General features: G+C 60.1%; 1 protein-coding gene across 3 annotated transcripts; it reads right to left on the reverse strand.

The window, feature by feature from the left end:
- Positions 1-41: 41 nt before the first annotated feature.
- Positions 42-20,956, reverse strand: SH2D3C (SH2 domain containing 3C). Of its 3 annotated transcripts, XM_034067615.1 has the most exons (12): positions 20,906-20,956; positions 18,103-18,715; positions 14,142-14,181; positions 6,016-6,144; positions 5,368-5,816; positions 3,742-3,866; positions 2,925-3,502; positions 2,631-2,746; positions 2,317-2,488; positions 1,500-1,611; positions 767-973; positions 42-666 (listed from the first exon to the last, which is right to left on the reverse strand). In XM_034067615.1, the coding sequence occupies exons 1-12, from the start codon at positions 20,943-20,945 to the stop codon at positions 491-493; spliced, it is 2,757 nt and encodes a 918-aa protein (XP_033923506.1). In that variant the 5' UTR covers positions 20,946-20,956; the 3' UTR covers positions 42-490. The 3 variants fall into 3 exon arrangements, with proteins under 3 accessions (XP_033923506.1, XP_033923508.1, XP_033923509.1); XM_034067617.1 differs by lacking the exons at positions 18,103-18,715; positions 20,906-20,956 and adding an exon at positions 17,059-17,211; XM_034067618.1 differs by lacking the exons at positions 14,142-14,181; positions 18,103-18,715; positions 20,906-20,956 and adding an exon at positions 11,009-11,183.
- Between the last annotated feature and the right edge of the window lie 1,376 nt (positions 20,957-22,332).

Raw genomic sequence — 22,332 nt, forward strand, 5'->3', positions numbered from 1 at the left:
CCCGGCACCTGCTCCTTTACATGACACCTCAGCACAGGGGGTCCCCGTGGGGAACAGCGTAAAAGTTTATTGTATGTAAGAACCGAACCCATGGGGTATGTACAGGTATTTACAGGACAACGGGTGAGCCTGACTATGTACAACGAGAGCTGTCCTTCACGAGTCTGTACAGCACGGAGCGACCACAGTGTATTTACAGGTGGGATCCAGTGGCTCTGGGTGGATGGGGATGGAAAGAAATGAAACCAAAGGGCGAGGTGAGGAGCGTGGGGTAGTCACAGACCTCATTGGGGCTGGATGGGGGCCTGCACACTGTCCTCATCCCTTGTCACATCCTGAGGAGGTGGATGGGAGATGGAAGGTGCCTCCTTTTCCTTCTCTGTGCTTCAGTATTGCTGGCCAGTGCCCCAGTGCCTTTCCAGGCCATCTCTCCTTGTGTCACATTCCTGGCCCCATCCCTCGCCCCATAGACCAGGCTGGGAGCTGGGGGTCACAGCTCACTGAAGCGCACAGCCGGCTCCAGCTTGTGGGACAGGGCAGTGAGGACCTTGTCAAACTTCTCATAGCGTTCGGCCTGGCTGCTCTCAGCCCCACGGCTGCCCCACAGCAGCCGCAGCTGGAACTCGGTGCTGAAAATCTCCAGCAGCTCCGCTCTGCCCTGGAAACCTGCAGAGAGAGAGAGTCAGTGCCTAGGGATAATGGGGAGCCCATGGGATGCTCCTGGGCTGGAGCAGAGGGACAGGAGCTCCGTGTCCCCATGGCTTACCCTGCAGCTTCACCTCCGCGTTGGTGTGGTAGAGCCCACCGTGGTGAGCCACCATCCGCGCTGCCTCCAGGTGAGCCATGACCACCTCCACGCCACTGTCGCTGGCCTCCCAGGGCTCGGGGTTGTCCGTGAGAGCCTCATCCCGCTCCAGGAGCGTCATGAGGGGCACGATGTGGGGAAAGGTGGTGTTGGTCAGCGGCGGCCCTTCTGTGGGGAGAGCCACAGTGAGGACCCCGTGCCCATGCATCCCTTCCCCATGGAGCCAGGCTGCTCCAGGGAGCGGATTGGAGGCTCAGCTATAGCACAGCAGCAGCTTTGGCTCCTTATTGCTGTGCCTGGGGCCATCGCTGGTTCAACACCAGCACCTCCCAGCTGGTGTGACAGGAGGGGAATGCTGCTGTCCCTGCTCTGTGTCTGTGCTTGCCAGGGCTGCGATGGGGAGCGGGGAGCAGGCCAGTGGAGAGATGCGGCTTTGCATCCTCCTGCCTCACTGCCCCATCCCCATGCGAGCGCAAGGGCTCGGCTCTGGGTTTGTTTGGTTAGGAAACACTTCCTTGGGAAGGAAGGAGCAACCGAGGCCAAACGGGCCCTGTGGGGGGTTCTGCGGCCACAGGGAAGTGTCTGGTGCTGTCTGGGAGAAGGGCAGAGCTCCCAAACACGTCCCCTCCACAGAGGCTGTGGATGAAGGGGGAAGGAGCAGGGGGATGGGAGACAAGGGAGCTCCTCCCTTTACCTTTCCCTTCATTCAGGCTCTTCAGGAATGGCTTCAGCTTCTTCTCGTAGAGGATCGCGCCCTCCGTGTGCCGCTGCCGCAGCACCATCCAGGTCTGCTCCAGCCGGGAGATCTGGAAGCACATGGGGCACATGGAAGGTGCTGGGGGCACCGAGCGTTGGGATCACAGGGTCCTCCCAGGGGTGCACAGCCCGGCCCTGGAGCTGTGCCCCCCCCATCCCTGCACAGCACCCGCTGCCCCCCGAAACAGGCACATCTCCAGCACCGAGGCTGGGGTCAGGATGTGTCCCCCCTGCCCGTGCCGCAGCACAGCAGCTTCACAGCGGCCTTGAAGATGAGAGGCAGGGAGGGGGCAGTTCCACCTCCTTTGTGCGGGCAGGAAGCAAAGGCTTCCCAGCTGGGCTCCATTTAAAAGTGGATTTTAATCTCCTTTCGTCTCGCAAAGGGAGCAGCGTGGCCCGGAGATGCTGCTGCCTTGAGACTGGTGTGCATTGTGCTGCAGGGCAGATTCATTTCCTCCCAGGAACACAGCCCAGCACTAAACAAAAAGCCCAACCGCTGACAAACAATCGGATCCCAGCGGGATTGGGCTGTGTGCTCTGCGGAGAGGACAGCTCTTCCCCTTCCCTGCTTGCATGGAATCAGAGCATCAACTGCTTTGGAAAGGGCCTTTAAGATCAAGTCCGGCCTTTACCCTGCCCTGGGTGTTTTCCCTTCTTCTCCCACCCCAATGGGTGATGGAGCCTGCAGGATGCGGGGGGCAGGATGTGTTATAGGCTGAGCCCAGGCTAAGAGGATGAAAGGAGCATCCCTGTACCTGTGTCATTTCCAGGGCGCTCATCACAGCCGCGAAGCTGAACATGTTCCCCATGGTGCTCTTGAGCTCGGCCGCCAGCTGGATGGTTTTGTGGAGCAGGGCTGCCCGCTCCTCCGTGCTGCCCGTGCAGCCCAGGATGTCCACGGCGATCATGATGGACATGGTGTGAAACCTGCCATGGGGTGGGACACAGAGCGGGGTCAGGGCAGGGGGAATGGGGATGCTCCAGGGCTCCTCCACCCCGTGGGGTGCAGAGGACCCCCCCGTGCCAAGGTGGGGGTGTCCTATGGGAGCTGTGCCATCCCCTGCAGTACCGTTCCAGCAGGTCAAGACGGAGCTGGTGGCCGTGGGGCAGGGTGAGCAGCTCCATGCCGGAGCTCACCCCCATCATCCGCTGCATCTCCGCTGTCACCCCCAGTATCCGTGCGACCTGGCAAGGAAGGGGAGAGCTGATGAGAGCTGTGTTAACTGAGGGGAGGCTGAAGCAGCCTCTTGCCCCAGCACAGCCTCTGCCTCAGAGCCCAGCAGGGATGCTCCATGCTCCAGGTGCATCCTGCAGCGATGGGAGGGCAGCAGTGTCCATTCCTCCCGCCTGGCCCTGGCCGTACCAGGCAGTCCACTTTGGTGATGTGTTTGGCCAACGTCTTCACATCCACCTCTGCCAGCAGCTCTTTGACCTTCTTGAGCACAGCCATCTCCAGAGGCTTGTTCTCCATAGGGATAAGCAGCGACTGGAAGGCTGCAGGGTTGAAGGAGGAGGTTGTTTCCATGGTGGGGGGCACAAAGCCCACATAGTCCAGCTCTCCCTTCAGCCTCTGCACCGCCTCTGCTTCCCTGGAGCCGTTCTCTATAGTCCCTCTGTGTCCTTCCTCCACCTTTAGCCTCTCCACATAGCTCTTTGTTGGGAGCTGCTTGGTGTCGTGAGCCGGCCGGTCCCTGCTCATGGGTGAGGTGGGATGGAGCTGGCAGTAGTGCCCCGTGTCCGGCTCGCTGTAGCTGTTCACAGAGGGAGAAGGGGAGGCACGGGCATAGCCATGGCACGGAGTCGAGTGGGAGCTGTGGGCAGGGTCTGGCAGGGCTTTGCTGCTGCTCCCCTGGCACAGCTGGGGCTCACTGGACCTTCTTATGACTGGAGAGGTTGGGGCAACTCCAGCTGCTTGGCAGGCGTGGGGCTTTAGCCGGGTAACTGGGGAGAGAGGAGGAGATGCTGGTACTGGATACACACATGTAGGGACCACGGCTGCAGCAGCCAGTCCCAGCCCCATCCCTCTGCCAGGACAGCTCTTTGCCAGGCACAGAACCAGGCATTGGGGCTTGTCTTTACAGCCAACACCATCCCCTCCCTAGGTGCCCACATCACACCTGTGCCAAGCCCAGCCTGACCCATGTCCCCCCATCCCCAGTGGGATGCAGGTTGATGCCTACCTGTGCTGTAGGCAGGTGATGCTGGGTTCTCAGAGATGGGGGACATCGGGGAGTGCAGGTCTTGGATCTGGTCCACACTGACGGCGCAGTTGCGAATGATGTCTCTGTGGTGGGGCAGGGACACGCTGGGGGGGGGCAGATGGGACAAGTTAGCTCCTGCAAACAGGGGCCAGGGGAGGGTTTGCTGCCCCATCACCTCCTTCCACAGACACCCATAATGAGCTGGACCCATAACAAGCTCAGCTGGAGCAAGTCCCTGCAGGCAGCTGGGAGCAGAAGGGATCAGTGCCTTTATAAAGCAGAGACAGCGCTGCCTTTGGGGAGCTTGGCTGTGTGGATCACTGGGAATGGATGTCCTGATGCTGAGGTACATGGGAAAGGATGGCTCCAGGGTGCTGTGGGGAAATGGCCCTAGGAAAGAAGTCTGGGGGTGGTTTTCTATGGTTGTGTTACAAGTGGTACCTGATGGATGCATTGCTTTGTTGCCACCAGAGAGCTGTGCTGGGGTGGTTTGGTGAGCTGCTGCTCTGACCCAAAGCTTAGGAGAGGTGGAAAGTGCCTGGAAGCTGGCCCTGGAGCCCAGCAGGCACCGATGGAGGTGCTGAGGTGCCTGGGCTGGTGCCATGCAGCACATGTGCACAAGCAGCTGCATAGTAAGAAGGTTTTGGGCCTGATGCAAACACTGTGTGTCAGTGGTGCTGCACAAGATGCTGTGCACAGGGAGGCATGGCAGGTAACTCACTGCCATGGGTGAGGACTGGGCTGCAGTGATGTGTTCAGCCTTGAGTGCTGAGCCTCTGTGGTGGGAGCAGGATGGGAGAGCAGTGCAGTGATAAGGGGTTTAGGGTGATGAGGACAGACTGATGGATCTGGGCCCTCCTGGAAGTCTGAGTGCTCTCCATTTCCCTGCCATAGCAGCCGTTTGCCTGTTTCCCACTGGTGTGTGCTCACCCTGCCCTTGGGCTGACAGGGATGGGCTGTGTCCCACGGGGGATGCAGGCACAGATGGGACCCCTCTGCCTGCTCTGTGTGAGGGTTTATGCGTGGCTCTGCCCCCCCAGCGAGGCTCTGAGCAGCCTGGGGCTGCCAAAAGCAAGCGATGCAGAGGGGATCTCCTCCACCTCCGAGGTTAACGTGAGCTGCTCAGCCCAGTGGAGGCTGTGATGTGGTGGCTGTGCAGACCCCCACCAGCACAGCTCCATTAATCTCCTCCTGCCCATCAGGCTTTCAGCTCTGCTGATGCAAATGCTGCAGCTGAATGGAAAGGGCTCTAAACCTAAAAGGGCCCTGCAAAAACCCAACCAACAAACGGCCCCTTGGTGGCTGTGACTGGCCCTCCCCTCACATCCGCCTGGGAAAGCTCAGCTCCCGGCATTGACAAGCCCTGACATGCTGTTAATCCTGGCCTGGGTGGTTGTAAAGCACTCTCTGGCTTCTGGCCTGGCATGCTAATGCCATGTCTGCTGTGGTAACTCAGTGGGGTTGGTACCCAGCGCTAGCTGGGTACTGCTTCTTATCCCAGTCTCTTTCCCATAACTGATCCCAAACCCCTGTCCATTGGGAGCATGGCTTCTTCTCTTTCCCGGGGGCTGGTCCTCTGCCCAGCTAAGCTGGGATGATGCTCACCTGCTCGGGCACCCCTCAGCTCTGGTGATCTTGTCTGCTGTCAGTCCATCAGTCATGGTGATGCTTCTCCTCTTGATGTGCCCCCCTTTCTGCGTGGCGGGGCTGTGGGCTCCCCCATGCTTCCCATTGCCCAGCCCATAGCTGGCTTCCAGGTAGCGCAGGGGGAAGGTGCGGTTGATGGGGCAGTAGATGATGGCCCCGCTCTGCTCCGAGATGGCTTTGCGGTTGCCCACGTAGAAGCGGACGAGGGCGGGCACGTTGTCAAAGCTCTCCTGCTCGAAGAGGTACTGGACACGGGCATGGCCCTCGCCAGGCTTCGCCGTCGCCTTGTTGATCTTGAAGTGGAGGGGCTCATTGCGCCAGCGGCACGTCAGCACATAGTCACCCAGGCTGGTGAGGGAGTCCCGGATGAGGAAGTCACCGTTCCTCTGCACCAGGCTCTCTGACACCTGGAAGGGGATAGAGCAGCTCCTCAGGCACAGCCACACTGGTGGATGCTCCATGAGGGTGGTACTTGGAGCATTGGCTTGTTCCCCTTTGCCCCTGGAAAACCAGGCTGCTCAGAGGCTTCCCATCAGGACACACTGGTTCTCTCCATGAGCAGCCCAAGCAAAGGATGCCCGGAGCCACCCACCTTACCCTGCTCACCTCCCGTGGGATGCGGCCGTGGTACCAAGCGTGGCTGCGCAGGTCAGTGCTGCTCAGCTTCAGCTCCTCTTCCAGCTCCTTGTGAAGCTTCTCCGGTGAGGAATCGAGGATGTATTTCTCCTTGGAGAACTGCACAGGGGAGAGGAGAGCATCAGCCAGTGTGGGGCTAGGGAAGGATGTAAGGACTATGGGACTCTCCATGGCACTGGTGATGCCATCTGCCAGGAGCAGACCTGTTCCTGGGAACAGGTAACCTGGAGCTGAGTGAGGATTGCTGCCTGTGGTGAGGGATGCAGGAGGGGTAATGTGCCTGTTAGTGGTCAGGGTCTCCTGGTGGATTGTCCCCATCACACTGCCCCTCTGCCCCAGCTCAGAGCTGAATGAGGCTGGGCAGCAGAAACCCTACCCCATCCCCTCCTCAAACACCTCCAGGGCAGAACCACTGTGGGAAGCATGTTTCCAGGAGGAGAGCTGTGTTATTCCCTGCCCTGTGCAACATCCACTGTGATCCCTCACCCAAAGGGTTAACTCGCTGTGTTTAGCCTGATGGTGGCATGAATAGTAATGACAAATGTAAAGGGAACCTTCTGCATCGAAATTAGCTTTTACCATCGCTACTGCACCTGAGCCTGGAGGATGCAATTTGCCCCCTCCTTTTCCCCCTGGAGAGATAAGGGATGGCGTCACATCTCCATTGGCCATGCTCCCTGCCTGATGCTTGGCCAGCATTCCCAGAGGGCAGCTGAGGATTCCTGCTTGCAGCACAGTGCTTGTTTAGAGGCAAGAATGGGTTTGGGGTGCACAAGAGGCTGGTTCCCCTGCTTGGCACAGCAGTTTTGAGCCGTGCTGTGGTGCCAACACCACTGCCTTGGACCGGGGAGCTTGGATCCCTATGTAGCCAATGCAGCATCCCAGTGGCTACTGGGATGTCCTGCTCCCATGAGCAGGGTGCCTTGGTGGCCTGGCTCCACTTCTGGTAGCAGTACCAATGTGAGGGAACACCAGAGGCTGGTTCCAAGCTCCTTGGCACTGGTTAGGGCAGGATGCTGGTGGCGTCTTGGAGGACAGACACAGGCTTGAAACCATGCTGGCACTGCTGGAGGAGCAGCCTGGCACTCACCGCCGGCCTTGCATGGAAGCTGGTGCCCCAGAGCACTGCAGGCTGCAGACCCATGGCAGTGCCTCAGACCTGACCGCTTTGCCCTGTGCCTCATCCTTACATCCCATGTCAATTCCTTTTGGCCTCTGCCAGTTGTGAGTAGGGGAGAGCAGAGAGCACTGCGCTGCTCTCCTGCCTTGTACCCACTGATCTGGGTGCTCCTGGGACCCCACTGAGCCCCTCAGCAGGACTCTGACCCCCACTCCCTCCCATCCCTGGGGAAGATGCTTCATTCCCTGTAGTAGCTGCATTCATCCGGCAGCAAAGCTGTCCTGGGACCCTGCTCCAGCCTGGGCACGGGAAGGAGTCTGCCAAGGGCCTGTGTAATGGATCATGCCCTCCAGGGCTTGCCCTCACCAGCCTGGACCTGTCCCTGCTCCTTCCCAACTCCTCTCAAGTCAAAAGGTGCTGGGACAGAGGCAGCAGCCTATGGGAACACCATGGACTGAACTCAGCCTTGTTCATCCAACTGTGTTCACAGTCCTTGTATGCAGGAGCCACAGGGACCTGAACCAGCAGACATGTGGCTTGTCCTCTCCTGACTGAGGGCTGTGGGGATCCAAGTGCTTTCTGCTGCTCTGGGGGCACCATGGAGACAAAGGCACTGAACCCCATTAGGAATGAATGGCAGCGGGTGGATGCTGCGAGGTCCGGTGCCTGTGGAGGGGCCAGGCCGAGCAGATGCCGTTTCCATGACAACCCCTCTCTGCCATCAGCAGCCCTGGCTCTGGAGCAGTGATGGGGAACCTCAGCTCACCCCAAACTGCGGTGAGGGACCCCCGGGACCCTGCCCTGCCTCTGCAGGCTAACACCAATGGAGCAGAGCCTGGAGCAGGGATTAGCGCCTGCTCTGCTCAGTGTTGTACATCTGGGTTTTCCCCCAAATCCTCCCCATGCAAATGTGCAGGATAACAAACACAAACCCAGCTGAGCGGCGCCCGGCGTCTCCAAGCCTGGATTTGGCATCCGTGCCAAGAGCCAGGTGCTAAGCTAGGGGAGTACAGGAGGTTTGGGGAGAGGATGGGATCACAGAATGGTCTGGATTGGAAAGGACCTTAACATCATCCACTTCCAACCCCCTGCACGTCCCGGAGCATCCTGCCTGTGTGCTGCCCGCTGGCTGGGTGCCGAGCTGTGGGTGCTGGCATGGCACAGCCCAGCTCAGTGCTGTCAGCAGTGTGTCAGCGGATGTCTGGGCTGAAAAGGGCACCGCTTGGCACGCTCTGCTGTGCCAAGAGGACATCCAAAGATGCATGGCCTGATGGGAGGTCTTGCATGCCAGTGGGATGGGTGAGGGGGAAAGCCTCAACTCCCACTAGCACCCAGCTGGAGTGTGTGGTGCTGCCCCCCTCGAGGCTTCTTCCATCTAAGTAGGAAGCAGTAGGGATTAGAGTGGTTCTCCGGACCAGACAAACCAGCTCAGGAGCTGCCACAGATGATGCCAAGCTCTGCTTGAGGAATCCCAACCAGCAGCCAAGCTGGCTTGGCTGGAGGAAGGAGAGCTCCTCCATTGTGCTCAGTGCCCTGATTCGCAGTCCTGGGGCTGGGGAATCCTCTGGTGCTGCCATGCAATGGGGGCAGCCCCAATGAGGAGGCAATTCCCAGGTCTCTCCATCCCTACCCACTTCTCTGGCTCTCCCTGCTGCTTGGCTATGGGTGGAAGTGCCTCCAGTCATAGCTGAGGGGCAAGGACTGGAACTAGCAGTGGAAAGCAAGAGCTGGAGGATGGAGGATGCTGTGGTATGAGTAAAACAGTGACTTGTCACTGTGCCTGGTGTGGAGGAGAGCTTCCAAAGCTGGCGTTTGGCTTTGCCTGCAAAGGTAACCTTATGGAACAGGAGGGATTTGCAGCTTCCCTGCTCTCTCCTCCCAGATCTGGAGGAGTGCAGCTGAGGATGAAGTCAGCTTGGAGAGCAAGGTGTACTCATACCCTCCCCTCCATGATAACATCTCACTAACCCCAGGGCACGGAGCGCATCTGCTCCTGCCCACCCGGTGCTGGGACCCTCGCTAGGGAATTCCCAACCCCTGCTCTGGCTGCCTGGGAAGCAGAACTGGGAGGAAATGGGAGTTAAGAAGCCCTTGGGAGCAGGGATATGGGGGAAAGCCCCACAACTGCATGAGGGGACTTCTCTGCTTCATTTGCACTTGGCAAAGGGTTACTGCAGTGAAGTATTTCAGTGCTGTGAGCCAGTCCATCCCCCTCATCTTGATACCTACATGGAAAAGAAATAACTTGTCTTCCAGTGACCCTGGGCATGTAAATGGCCTCTGAGAAAGCATCAGCCCATCTGTCCACCCCACTTGGGTACATCACATCTCCGTTATCCTCACTGACGGCTCAAAATCCTTGTCCTGGTATCCAAAACCCATCCTAGGCTGGTCCTGCTGACCCCCAGGGTCTTCTCTCCCCTTGTCTGTGCTCCTTTGTGGCAGCTCTGGAGCAATTATGTCTGGCTGGCAGGGGTGGGGTGCAGCTGGGGTTGATGGCTGGGAACATCTGGATGCTCCAAGGTGGGATAAGTGCCCCAGGTTGTGTGGTGGGGTGGTGGAGAGCACAGCTACCACTGCCCTGGGGGAGCTGGTCTCCGGTGCAGTGATGGGGTATGGGTACACACACATTTCCATCCATCTATATATTACTTATCTCACTCCAAGACGGCAGCAGCGGCTGCTGCTGCATCCCTTTTCGGAGCTGCTATTGGCCAGAAATGATGTCAGTGCTTCCCAGGCTGGGTGCACTGCCATTGGCGGTGAGCAGGGATGCGGCTGTCAGCTGGAAGCGCTCCAGTCATTCATGGGGACTTCAGTGTGTGTTTGCTGGGCACGCTTGGGCACAGATAGATGGTGAAAGATCTGGAGGAGCCAGGTGAGCACTCAGGGCTTCACTTTTAACTCTTTCTGGGGTCGGGATGGAGCGCCCTCCATCCCCTCTCGCATCCTTGTGGTGAGCCTGACACCCACTTGTCTCTGCCTTGTGCTGACAGCAGCTTGCTGAAACCCCTGCCATGTGCAGCCCAAGGGCTGCTGTGCTGGGGCACATCCTCCTGTAGCCTTTGAACAATCAGGAGAAGCTCTTCTGCTTTCCCTCTTTGCCCCCAATAGCGGTGGAAATCCCTGGCTTTACATTGAGATCAACTGCAACCATGACAAGACTTGAAATGCTGCTCTTGGGCTCTGTCTTACCCAACATAATCTCCAAGGCTCAGCACCTACCTCGCTCAGCAGGGGTACAGAATAACCCTGCCAGCTCTCTTGGCTGCCAGCTCCTTTCTAACTTGCAGTATGCTACAGCTCTTACTTCAGCCCAGAGCCTGCTTGGCTCTTGCAGCCTTAAAACACCTTTGCTCTTGAATTGAGTAAATGAGAGAACCAATTCCTAGCGCTGTGCAAATGCCAGCGTCCAAAAATAGGACACCTGCACTCATGCCCAGACAGCAGCGGTGCTGGGAGCACCCCAGGACGGGTGACGGATGCATCCCACCAGTCAGACCTGTGCAGTGCAGCACACACAGACACCCAGGCCAGGGAGCTGTGCGCTCACCTGCGCTCGGGTTCTGTGCGCTCAGTGATGCTCCCAGACCATGGCATCACTCGGGGGATGCTAACCGAGCTCTGCCAAGGGTGAGGGCTCCCTTCAGAAGTGCTCTGCGGGGGGAACCGGCGGCCCCGCTCCCATGGCTCGGAGGGGGCTGCGCTCTGCCCCGCGACCCCGCACTCGCTGCCCCCTGGCCCAGCGCTGGGGTCAGCGGGGCAGTGGGTTCGAACCCGCGTTCCCAGTGCTCCCATCCCGCCGTCCTTCCGCACGCTGCCCGGTGCCCGTCCCCCGCTCACCTGCACCTGCATGAAGGAGCCGCGGTAGAAGCAGCATGCGGCCGCCGACAGCGCGCTCCAGAGGCTGCACCGCTCCGTCATGGCGCGGCGCGCCCGGCCCGGGCTGCCCCGGCCCGGGCTGCACCTCCGCGGCCGCCGCCACCGCCGCCGGGCTTCAATTTCAGCCGCTTCCCCGATTACCTCATCCCTTGTCGGCAGCGGGAGGCGGGGCCCGAACCGCAGCTCCGCCCCGGAACGCCCCGCGGGGCCGCCCGCACCGGGCCCCGGGGAGCCGGTACCTCCGAAGGGAGCCGGTGTCCCCAAGGAGAGCCGGGTCCTCTGAGGGTGAACCGGGTCCTCTGAGGGGACCGGATACCCCTGAGGGGATCAGGGTCCTCTGAGTGGAACGGGTACCCTGGGGGGAACCAGCGTCCCTGAGGGGAACCGGGTCCTTAGAGGGCAGCAGACATCCCGGCTCCCTGCATCCTTAAGGGAACCAGCATCACTAAGGAGAACCAGCTCCTCTGAGGGGATCCAAGACCCCTGAAGGGAGCTGATTCCTCTGAGGGGACCCAGCTCCTCAGAGGGGATTCATCCCCCCGAGGGGTTTTGTCACCCCTTTGTCACCTCCCCATCCCAATCCGTCTGCTCTCCCCGGTGACACACACGGGTCAGGGACAGCCTCGTCCCCTCTTGCACCCCTTCCTGGTGATGTCCTTCTGAGGGACACCCCGGTGTGTGCCTCGCTGCGGGAAGCTGGCTGCCTGCTTCCCACATAGGCTATATCCGAGTTGTGTTTAATTAAAGCTCCGCTTTGGTTTAATTAAGGCCACGGTTTCATGTATGGGATGTGCGAGGCAGCACTGATGACTCAAAGCATCGCTCCAGTTCTCAATATCCCAGCCTGAACCCATTGCACACAGGCACGGGCAGGGGTCCCCCAGCACCCGCAATGAGCTCTGCACCCCCTTGTCCCGTCCCCTTCCAGGGCTGTCCTGCATTGGCACATGGATCCGGCCATGCCACCGGGGAGCTTTACCCTCCCATCCACAAGCACCCCGGTGCCTCCCGGTGTACCCTCACCTCAGGGGATGCTGTGAGCAGGGAGAGGCTTCCCTGCTGCCACAAAGAGCAGAACCCTGCAGCCTCCCCTCTCATTCATTCAGACGAGCTCCTCGCATCCCCAGGCAGGGAGGCAGCAGCCGGGGCTGACGGGAGACAGGTCCCGGAGCAGCCCCTCCGCGCAGAACAAAGGAAGCTCGGAGGCGCTCGCCGGGCCCCGCGCTGCCCCTGCTTTAGCAGCAGAGAGGAGGAGACAGGGAGCAGACGGGATCTGCAGCAGGACAGGGCTGGAAGGAGGCAGCGCGGAACACGGGGCACTGCGTGCTCAGTGCACCCACTGGGACAGGGTGCGAGCACGGGCTCCTCTCTTGCCTGGGGCTCAGGGACAGACCAGATGGCAGCGCACAAGGAGAGGCTGCTCCAACAGGATTCGATGGTGAATCATCCCCTTGCCAAGGCTTCTCCCCCGCGACGGGCTCTGTGGTTTCCTTCCAAGGCTCTCAGTGACGGAGCCACACGGGGTGATGCTCCCGGCTGCCCCTGTGCAGGGGAAGCTGGAAACCTCTGACTGCAGGGACATGGGACAGCTTTACCCACTGCTGCTCTCCCGAAGGGTAACACCAGGGCAGAGGTGGCTGGGTGGGATGTCCGCAAATGGAGCCAGGCGCATGGATCCCCCAGGCAGCTTGGAAACACCAACCCTCAGGCTATTATTCAAGCACGTTAATTACCAAGTGCTTATTGATCCCAGCTCCGGACCCTGCCTGGCTCCTGGTTGCACCTCTCCTCACAGCAGGCTTGGTGATGGGAGAGCTGACCCTGCCTGGTTTGTGGTTGTAGCTTGAGGGCTGATGTTTGGTGGTGCCTTTGTGCACATCTGGACCTTTGCTCTCAAGGGCTTTGCAGAACACCCTCTCCATCACTGTCTCTTTCCTCCCTGTCTTTGCCCCCTCTGCTTGTTTCCATCGCAGCCACAAAGCAGGGACCTATTCCAGTAGTGGGTCCCAGTTACAGCAGCCACCTTCCCAGCCAGCCCTGGGGCTGAATGCTGCGGGGTGCTGAGCACTCTGCAGCTGCACGGGCTCCCAGCCAAGCCCGGCGCCTGCAATCAGCCCAAGTGCCCCCATCATCCCGGTCACCCACACTCCAGCTAATTACTTATTTGACTGCAATAGCTGCTGTCACTGCAGCCATCACTTGCTTCCGTGACCGAAGGGAAGTGGTGAATAAATCACAGCCCACGGCCTGTGTCAACACCATGGGTGGGAAATAAAGGCCACCAAGCTTGGGTCTGGGATCTGCCTGGAGAGTAGGGAACACTCCTGGCTCACAGAACTCGGATCCCAAAAGCAAACCCATACCCATTGCTGATTCAGTGTATTAACAGCTGTAAAATGCACCCACCTCTGGGTGCACACACGGACAGGGCCACCTCAAGTCACTTCTCAACAACCACATCTGCCCAGCTCATTCCAGCCCCATGGGGTAACCGGACTCCGAAGGCTCCAGCCTCCCTCAAACAAGGCGATTGCATGGCAGCGACCACCGGAGCAGGTTTTCCATGCTCCATCCCCAAACCACGCAGCATCCCTGCCACCCTTCCTCTGCTCCCACCCGGCTCCCATTGTGCCAGCAGCCTCCTGCAAGAGGGCTGCTTCCCTCCAGAGCCAGGCGCCTCGCTAATGAATTTCTGGCCAGACATGAAGAGTCCTCAGGAATGTTAATAGTTTGCTGGAGGATAAGCAAGAGATTTGGAGAGATTTACACCGACTTTCATGTGACAGCCATGAAAGTGGCTCAAAACCTTCCGTTTCACTACGTGGAGGCAGAGGGAGGAGGCTGCCCCTGCGTCTGCAGTGTTCACAAGTGATGGGAACGTGACGCACAGGCAGGGTACCACACAGGGACCATGGATCCTCTGCCTGCATCAGCCTCACTGCTTCCAGCAGGGAATGTCTGCCAGGGTCAAAGAGAGAGCCCAGAATGGTGGGATGGGGATGCAGAGCTGAGCACTGTGCTGGTGTAGGACCCAACCAGCCCCTCTACCACTGTCACCCATAGGAGCAGGCTGTGATTGCACTCAGTGTCTTACCTTCACGTATTCGCTGCCGGACTCCAGGCCATCGTGGTGGCTGGAAAGAAGGGGAGAAATGGAAATACAGAAGTGAAGGGCAGTAATGGTGACAGTTAAGTCAAAGCAGTGGTGGCAGAGGTGTGGGGGTTTGTACCCCTTGTGCCATGGGGCTGAGAGCACGGGCATGGATTTAGGAGAGGTTCCCAGGTCCCAGCACTGTTCCTGCCCGTTCTCAGGGCAGGGCTTAACCTCCCTAATGCTATCAGGGAAGAATGAGGCCTTTTTAGGGGATCTTGCCCTAGATCTGCTTGGGACCATGTGAGCTGAGACCCAGCGGCCAGGCTGGGGTCCCCGCAGGTCACGGTGCAGGGAGTGCATGCCGAGGTGAGGGGCCCTGTGCCCTGTTCCCAGTGGCACAGGTCTGTTCCCAATAGGCTGCTGCTGGGACACAGCACCCAGACAGGAGCTTCTGACTGTTCCCTCTGCAACCCCATGGAAACAAAACCCCACTGAAACCAGGGTGAACTGCAGTGTCCTGGCTGAGACTGCAAGCTTTGCACACGGGCAATAGAAGCTCCCATTCTCCTTGGAGACCTGTTCACTCTTAGCTCTACTGACAACCACCACAACAACCCTGCTGATCCAGCAGCTTCTTTACCATCATTTCATGGGGACAGATGGCCCCTGCTCCTTCCTAGGCAGGAAGCAGATGCTGCTACTGCTTTTTGTGCTCTTGTAGGTTGAGGTATGTGTCTGTATGGATGAATCCAAAGGGAACAACACAGGAGAGAGGCTGTAACAGCCTGGGATGTGCTACCCAGAATGAAAGACAGAACTCCAGACGTCTTTAACCAGAATCCTGTATCTGTCACCTCTATAGTACCAAGCTGCAGCACAGACATCCCACTGCTTGCTGAGGTCAAGAGCACAGGTTCTCAGGCCCTGGGATGCCAGCACAAGCCTAAGAAAGAACCAAATCCCAGGTAACTACAACCCCAGGATCCCCCTTCCCTTCCAGAAGCAGCCTTGCTCCATCTGGTGCCTATAGCCATAGGATCCCTGCCTCACACTGGGATCTGCTGGGGCCCTGCACACAAACCCTTCCTGCAATCCACGCTGGTGCCATCCCTAGGGAGCAGAATTCCTCCTCTGTGGATCCCTCCAGGCTGGGGATGGTTCCTGGTGGCTCAGAAATCAGTCTGTGATTTCCAAAGGGAAGTGGGGACAGAGGAGGTGACCGTTGCCACGCTGGACATGCACTGGACATCACAGTGGGTCCTGCTGGAATCAGCATGAACCCCTTGGTGTGCCCAGCAGGACCCACTCCTCCCGTCCCATACTGGTGAACCCGCATCCCCATTGTCCAGCTTGGAATGGGATAAGGGGCCCGGTAATGGGCAGTGGGCCTGTTCCAGTGCTGCTCTGCAGCCTCTCATGGAGCCCCGGAGCCGCCTGGAGCTGCGAGAGCCGTGAGAAAAGCCGGCAGGAGGATGGGGGCCTCCGGGCAGGAAATCGAGAGCATGGGAGCAGCTGGGAGCCGCTGCGGAGGCCCCAGTGCCGGGGAAGGGCAGCAGCTGGGGCCGCAGCCCCCCCAGTGCTGCGCATTCCTGTAGGAAACGGCATTTTTGGGGGCAGCGAGCGCCTGGGAGAAATTCCAGGGCTGCCTCTGGAGCGCGGCCATGGCTGGGACACGGCACCGCGGCAGCGGCAATGGGGAGCGGGGCTTTGGATGCTCCTTTTGGGCTTGGGAAGGCAGCGCAGTGATTTACACATGTGCTGAGCTCCGGGCTGGATGCTGGGAGCAATCCAGGTTAATGGTGTGGGTCCAGCCCTGGTCTGCCTCATCCCTGCACACCGGTGCCTGAGAACCAGTTCTGGGCACTTGGTGCCTCAGTTTCCCCCTCTGCAGAGCTGCCTCATCCCGGGTTTTGGCTGGCAGGGCCCTGCAGGAAGCAGCGCTTCCCGTGCCCCATGCATGGAGGGAAATCAAATCACATCCGCTCTGTGACCTGCTGTGGGTCATCTCCCGTTAGTCACCATGTCCGTGTCGGCATCACGGCCACCACCTTGTTCTGAGCAGCTCCATGGGGTGGGTGCTGTTCCCTGTCCCATGGCAGTGCAACCGAGGGCCGGATCCTGCAGGGAGCATCCATGGGAGAGCCCTCCCTTGGGCATCCTGAGGCTGTGCTGTCTCTCATCCCCATCCTCCCCAGGCAAGCCAATATCCACCCCAGAGCCACCCTTGTCCCCCCCAAGCTGCTCTGGTCCCTCTGCACAGGCGTGCCCCGTGCTGGGAAGCTGGCCCCCGACATGGGCTGGCGGGGACAGAACGTCCCCATCCCCAGGGATGTGCCTGCAACAGGAGGAAGGGCTGGGGCGCGGCACTGTCCCGGTCCTGCTTCCGCCCGCCCCACAGCAGGGCCCGGCCATGGGGCTGGCTCCAGCAGGCGACTGCTCCCTAAGGCAGAGGTTTTGGGGGGCTCCAAGCAGAGCACAGAAGCACCCCTGATGCCAAGTCCTGCTCCCGTGCCTCAGTTTCCCTGGCAAACAGCACGGCTACACCCAGCACCAGATGACGCTAGAGGGCATTTGGCTATTGAGTTTTGGGGACTCAAGTCCAGAGCCAAGACACCCGGTGACCACACACACGTTCCCTGCTCCCAGCTCCCAGCCCGGTGACCCAAGTCACTTCTGGGGGAGCCCCAAGCACCCTCTATGGGGACCCTGTGCCACCGCTGGGTCTCTGTGCTCACAGAGGACGTGGCACCGCTGCAGCCCCCCCAGACCTCCATCCCCCCCAAACCTCCATCCCCCCCAGACCTCCATCCCCCCCAAGCCGTGCCCCTGGCAGCCGATGCAAACGTCCGAGCTTTGTGCTCGCCCCTTCCCCACCTCTCCCTGCCCGTCCCGTCGGGGTGCGGGGGGTGTCCCTCACCTGCCCTGTCCCAGCGCAGGGAATCTCCTGCCCACCGCTGTCATCACAGCCCCTGCTCCGGGATCGGGAGAAGCTCTCCCGGCCGCTCTCCTGCCTCGCACTGAGCGTTGGGAGCCGGGGCCGCGCAGGGCGGTGCGGACCCTCCTCCTCCTCCTTCCGGTCCCGGCCCTCCCTTCAGAATGTGCGGCCCGGCTCCCAGCGCTGTTCGTCCCGTCCGGGGCCTCACGGGCAGCCCGTGCTGGGGCATGGAGAGCTCAGCTCCGCGGTGGGATGGAGCGGGGGAACGGGAGGCGCTGGAGTGGGGATAGAGTCGGGTTTGGGAAGGGGTGATCCGTTGGGAGCTTGTTCTGGGGGGAGATCTGCAGTTGGTGCCTTCCCCCGTGCCCTCAGTGCCATACACGCTGCTGGGGACACTCGTGGTCCCTTGTGCCCAGACACCCCAGTGATGGGCAGGGGGTTATAAAAATCCTCTTGCTGATTCTGAGGTTAAAACCGTCCAAAAGATCCAACCCCATCTGTAAGTGCTGAGCCCCCAAATTCCCCCGAGGGTGGGAATTTGAAGGCGGGGATTTGTGCCTGGAGCTGGGGGTTTAATGGCAAGTGATGGAAACGGGGACAGGGCAGCTGGTTTTGGGGTAACCCCTGTGCCCTGAGAGAGGAAGCGGCACTCTGGGAAGGGGATAAAGATGGAAGGGATAAGGATGGAGGGGATGGAAGAGATGAGAGTGAGGGGTGGATGGGGCTGGGACAGTGCAGGTCTGAGCTCCTTGCAGCACATCCCAGCCCTGGAGCAGAGCCGCTGGCAGGACAAAGGGACACTGGGGCTGTGCGGGGCTCGGAGATGTTTCCACCCCATCCGGAAACGGGAGGGAGCAGAAATCCCACAGGAAACCTCACTCCCATGGAGCTGCTGACCTGGCCATGGTGTGGAGTGCTCCAGCAGTGCCAGCTGCATCCCTTCTGTGTCCCAGCCCCATACCCTTGCCCTGGGGGGGCAGAAAAGGGGTCCCATAGGAAAGCTGACCAAACCCAATGGGGCTGTACCTGTCTGAGGAGATCTCGCTGGGATGCTCTTGCCCCTTTTGATCCCCATCAGTGGTCCCCAATCCTGCTGCTGTATCAGGGGTCAGGGTTTGGCTGGGATTTGGATCCAGGCTCGGTGCCTCCATCCTGGGGCAGGAGATGCTCCCTGCAGGCTCCTGGTCCATCCTGGTCAGCACTGGAGTGTCCATAGGCTGAGCCTCTTCCTCTTCCTGCTCTGTTTGCCCAGCGGCTGAGGGTGAATCTGTGCCCGGATCAGGGGTGATGGACATCTTGGAGCAGGCGAGCGGGGGCTTGTTACTGGCAATCCCATTATCCCGGCAGCTCTGGCTACTCTTGGCTTTGCCCTGGCTCTTCCCTGCCTTGCCCAGGTTGAGCCTGGGCATGGTGCCCATGTGGCTGTACATGTCCGATGAGCGGGCATAGGGGCCGGGGCTCTTGGGCATGGTGTTGAGATCATCCTGGGTGCTGTCAAAGGGCTCCTCCAGGAAGCCATGGGAAGGAGGGAGACACGGCCCCAGGCTCTCAGCAGCCCTGGGGGCTACGGACACACGCCGGAGGGTGAAGGACCGGGGGATGCTGCTCAGGCTCCCAAAGCCTTTGAACTTGAAGAACTCTGGCAAGGAGAGGGGAGAGATGAATGCGGGGTTATTGCTGGCATGGTGTGATGGTGAGGTCCTGGGCTGGGGTGTGCATGGGGCACTGTGCCATGGTGCAGCCTGGTGCTAACCCCATTACACCCTGCATCTCCAGTCCCAGCCCAGCAGGACATCCCCATGGCCTTGGGTGGATGGGATGCTGGTTGGGGTGTCACTTAGGGAGCAAACAACCCGTGAGCCCTGGCAAATCCAACAGCAGCGTTTCCCTGTTGTAGAGGCAGAGGAAGAACCACCCAGCCCAGTGCCAGGAATGAGTCCAGATCTCTTCCTCCTGCCCCACCGCCTCTCTGCTTCCCACTGGGGACTCTGGGCAGGGCTGTACCCATCCCTGGAGCATCAGGGTAGCCCCTCAGTGCACATCCCCTGCCCTATATAGGGTGAAAGCATGGGACACACCACATCTCCCCAAGGGATGGGGGTCCATGTGTGTGTTCAAGGCCAGGTCGGATGGAGCTTTGAGCAGCCTGCTCTGGTGTGAGGTGTCCCTGCCTGTGGCAGGGGGTTGGAACTGGATGATTTAAAGGCTCTTTCCCACCCAAGCCGATCTGTGATGCTCTGCACGTCGGAGCAGGAACCGGCCATGACCGCGGCTGTGAGCAGGAGGTGATTTCCCCACTTCCTCACAGCCACCTGCAAGCACCGAGCTCTCACAGAGCAGGGTTTATACCCGCAGCAGGCGGGTTTCATGTCACACCTCGGCCCCGGCCCCGCTCTGTGTGTGCAGCCTGCACAAGGATGGTGGCACACGGGGTGATGCAGGCTCTGCAGGGCAGGGTTTCACTGCTGTGCTCCGGCTGCCTCGGGGGGGGTGCAATGATTGTGACACCCCGGGGCTCTGAAACCCTCTTCCCCTGCAGGCAGCACGAGTTTGCTGTGGCAGGAAGCAGCGCTGCGGCTGGGCTGTGTGAGGAGCTCACGGACTCACAGCTGACACCAGCCATGGGCTCTGCAGAGTATCCGCATAGACACACAGCGGCTGCATCAGCCAAAAAAGCGCTTTCATATGTTAGGAACCTCACGGCCTGAGTGAAGCTAAAGGCAAAACTGCTTTGGGTTGAGCATCCCGGCCGAGTCCGAGCATCCTCTGCAGGGGCTGCTCCCAGGGCTGCTGCGGGCTGGGAAAGGCAGCGCTGGGGACGTTTCCCACCTCCCACCATAAAGGCCGATCCCAGCTGCGATGGGGCCGTGGGTTTTGCCAGCGGAAGGGTCCCTGGGGAAGGCAGGGACCGGCCTCCCCCCAGCGCCAGCGCCGCGCAGGAATGCAGGGAGCAGCCCCGCGCTGGGAAGCGGGGTGAAGGCCACGGCTCCGGGGCTGTGAGAAAGAGCAGAGCTCGCTCCCGGTGGGTACCGGCGCTTCCTCCGGGAGCAGCCGCCAGGAATGCGCTCCCAGGCTCCCACCCGGTTCCTTTGTATGGGTCCTGGATGCCCCCGGCTTGCACCCCTGACGGTGCATCCCTTAGGATGTGATCTGGGGAGTGAAGACCTCCACCCCAAACCCCACTGTGCATTCCCCTGCGTGCATCCCGGCACCCAGCTCCTGAACCAACAGCACCTGAGCTCAGCCCCTGCGCTGGGGATGGAGACCCTCAAATACCCTCACCCCAATGAGCTTCCTAATGAGCGCAGAGCCTGTGTCAGCTCCTGATGTACCCAGCTTGGAGTGACACAGGGAGCATGTGAGCACACACACATTCACATTCACAAACTCATTCTCACACACTCAATCACTGTTTCACACATTCCCATTCACGTTCACACATTCTCACACATTCACACACACTATTACTGTTTCCCGCATTCACTCTCACACTCACATTCACACACACTCAATCACTGTTTCACACTCACATCCACTCTCACACACACCATCACTGTCTCACGTTCACATTCACTCTCACACATTCCCATTCACTCCATCTTGCTGCTGGGCAGCCGAGAGTGGGCACTGCAAATTTTGGACGCAAATGGACTTTTAGGTGGGAAAGCGAGGAGTGACAGCAATGCGGGTGGCACCGTTGTGATGCCCGTTCTCTGCAGAGGGGACGCAGCACCCACCCATCCCATGCCACCCATCCCATCCCGTCCCATCCCGTCCCCCCCATCCCACCCCATCCCATCTCATCCCATCCCATCCTCCAGCCACTCACTGAACTTCCTGAAGCCCGCTCGTTTCTGCCCCTCGGCCATGGCTGCGCCGCTCGGAGGCTCAGGGACCAGAGAGAGAAGTTTATAACTGTGAAACCTTCCCTGCCCGCCCCTCCCTTCCTGCCCACCCCAAGTCACTCATCGCTCCAGGGCACTTCCTCCCCACTGCTGTCATCATCTGCTCCTGGCCCTGCCCACCCTCCTCCTGCCCCACAGCCCTCGCAGTACAGGGGACACCTCTGGGACCCTGGTTTGGGGATGCCCGGCAGATGTGGGTACCCAAAACCCTCGGGTGACAGCCATAGAGGAGGGAGCCAGTCCTGCACGGGGGTGGTGGCCCCATGGAGGAGGGTACCAGCCCTACAGATGAGGGTGCCAGCCCTTATCAAGGGTGCACATTCTATGGATGAAGGTAACAGCCCTTGTTGAGGGTACCAGCACTTGTCAAGGATGCCAGCCCTATGGAGGAGGGTACAAGCCCTATGGAGGAGGGTACGAGCCCTATGGAGGAGGGTACGAGCCCTATGGAGGAGGGTACCAGCCCTATGGAGGAGGGTATGAGCCCTATGGAGGAGGGTAGGAGCCCTATGGATGAAGGTGCCAGCGCTATGGAGGAGGGTCCTGCCCTGCAGACAGGAGCCTGCCATGTGCATTTGGGGCTCAGCTCCTGCCCTCACTGTGCCCCATGTGGTGACACCAGATGCCATCACTGCCAATGGAAGCTGCCGTCACCAGCTCTTCTCTCATGCTGGGGGACCTTTGGGTGCCCCATATAGGTGTCTCCATGCAGGACAAAGTAGTCTAGGATCAGCAGGGATATGGTGTCTGTGTTGTCCCCCATTCCCAGGGCGTACCTGTTGGTCCCAGTGGCCAGGACACACATTACTGCCCTGGCCTTTGCTCCCTGTGCTCACAGCCTTGGCAGCGGTGCCAAACAGCCCCAGAACAACCTGTTCTGCACCCAAAAGCGGACACTGCTATGGGAAGGCTTCACCCCAGCCGCGGGTATCTCTGACAGCAAGGCAGCAACTCGGGGACCAGACCCCGGTGTCCTTGCCCGGTGCCCTCTCCCCATCCCGTGGTGCAGCGGCAGGAGAAGGATGCTGTTGTACCCCAGTGACATGGCTGGGGACAGCAGCACCAGTGTCCGCAAGGACTGGTGACAGGAGTGGGAGCACGGCGGTACTCCATGGGGATGGTGAGGCACGGACACGGCCACGGACACGGACACACGGACACGGACACGGACACACGGGCACGGACACGGACACGGACACGGACACACGGACACGGACACACGGACACGGACACACGGACACGGACACGGACACGGACACACGGACACGGACACACGGACACGGACACGGACACACGGACACGGACACACGGACACGGACACGGCCCCAGTGCGCGGGGCGGTGACAACATG

Source organism: Melopsittacus undulatus, chromosome 11, assembly GCF_012275295.1.
Source record: "Melopsittacus undulatus isolate bMelUnd1 chromosome 11, bMelUnd1.mat.Z, whole genome shotgun sequence".
Classification (NCBI taxonomy): domain Eukaryota; kingdom Metazoa; phylum Chordata; class Aves; order Psittaciformes; family Psittaculidae; genus Melopsittacus; species Melopsittacus undulatus.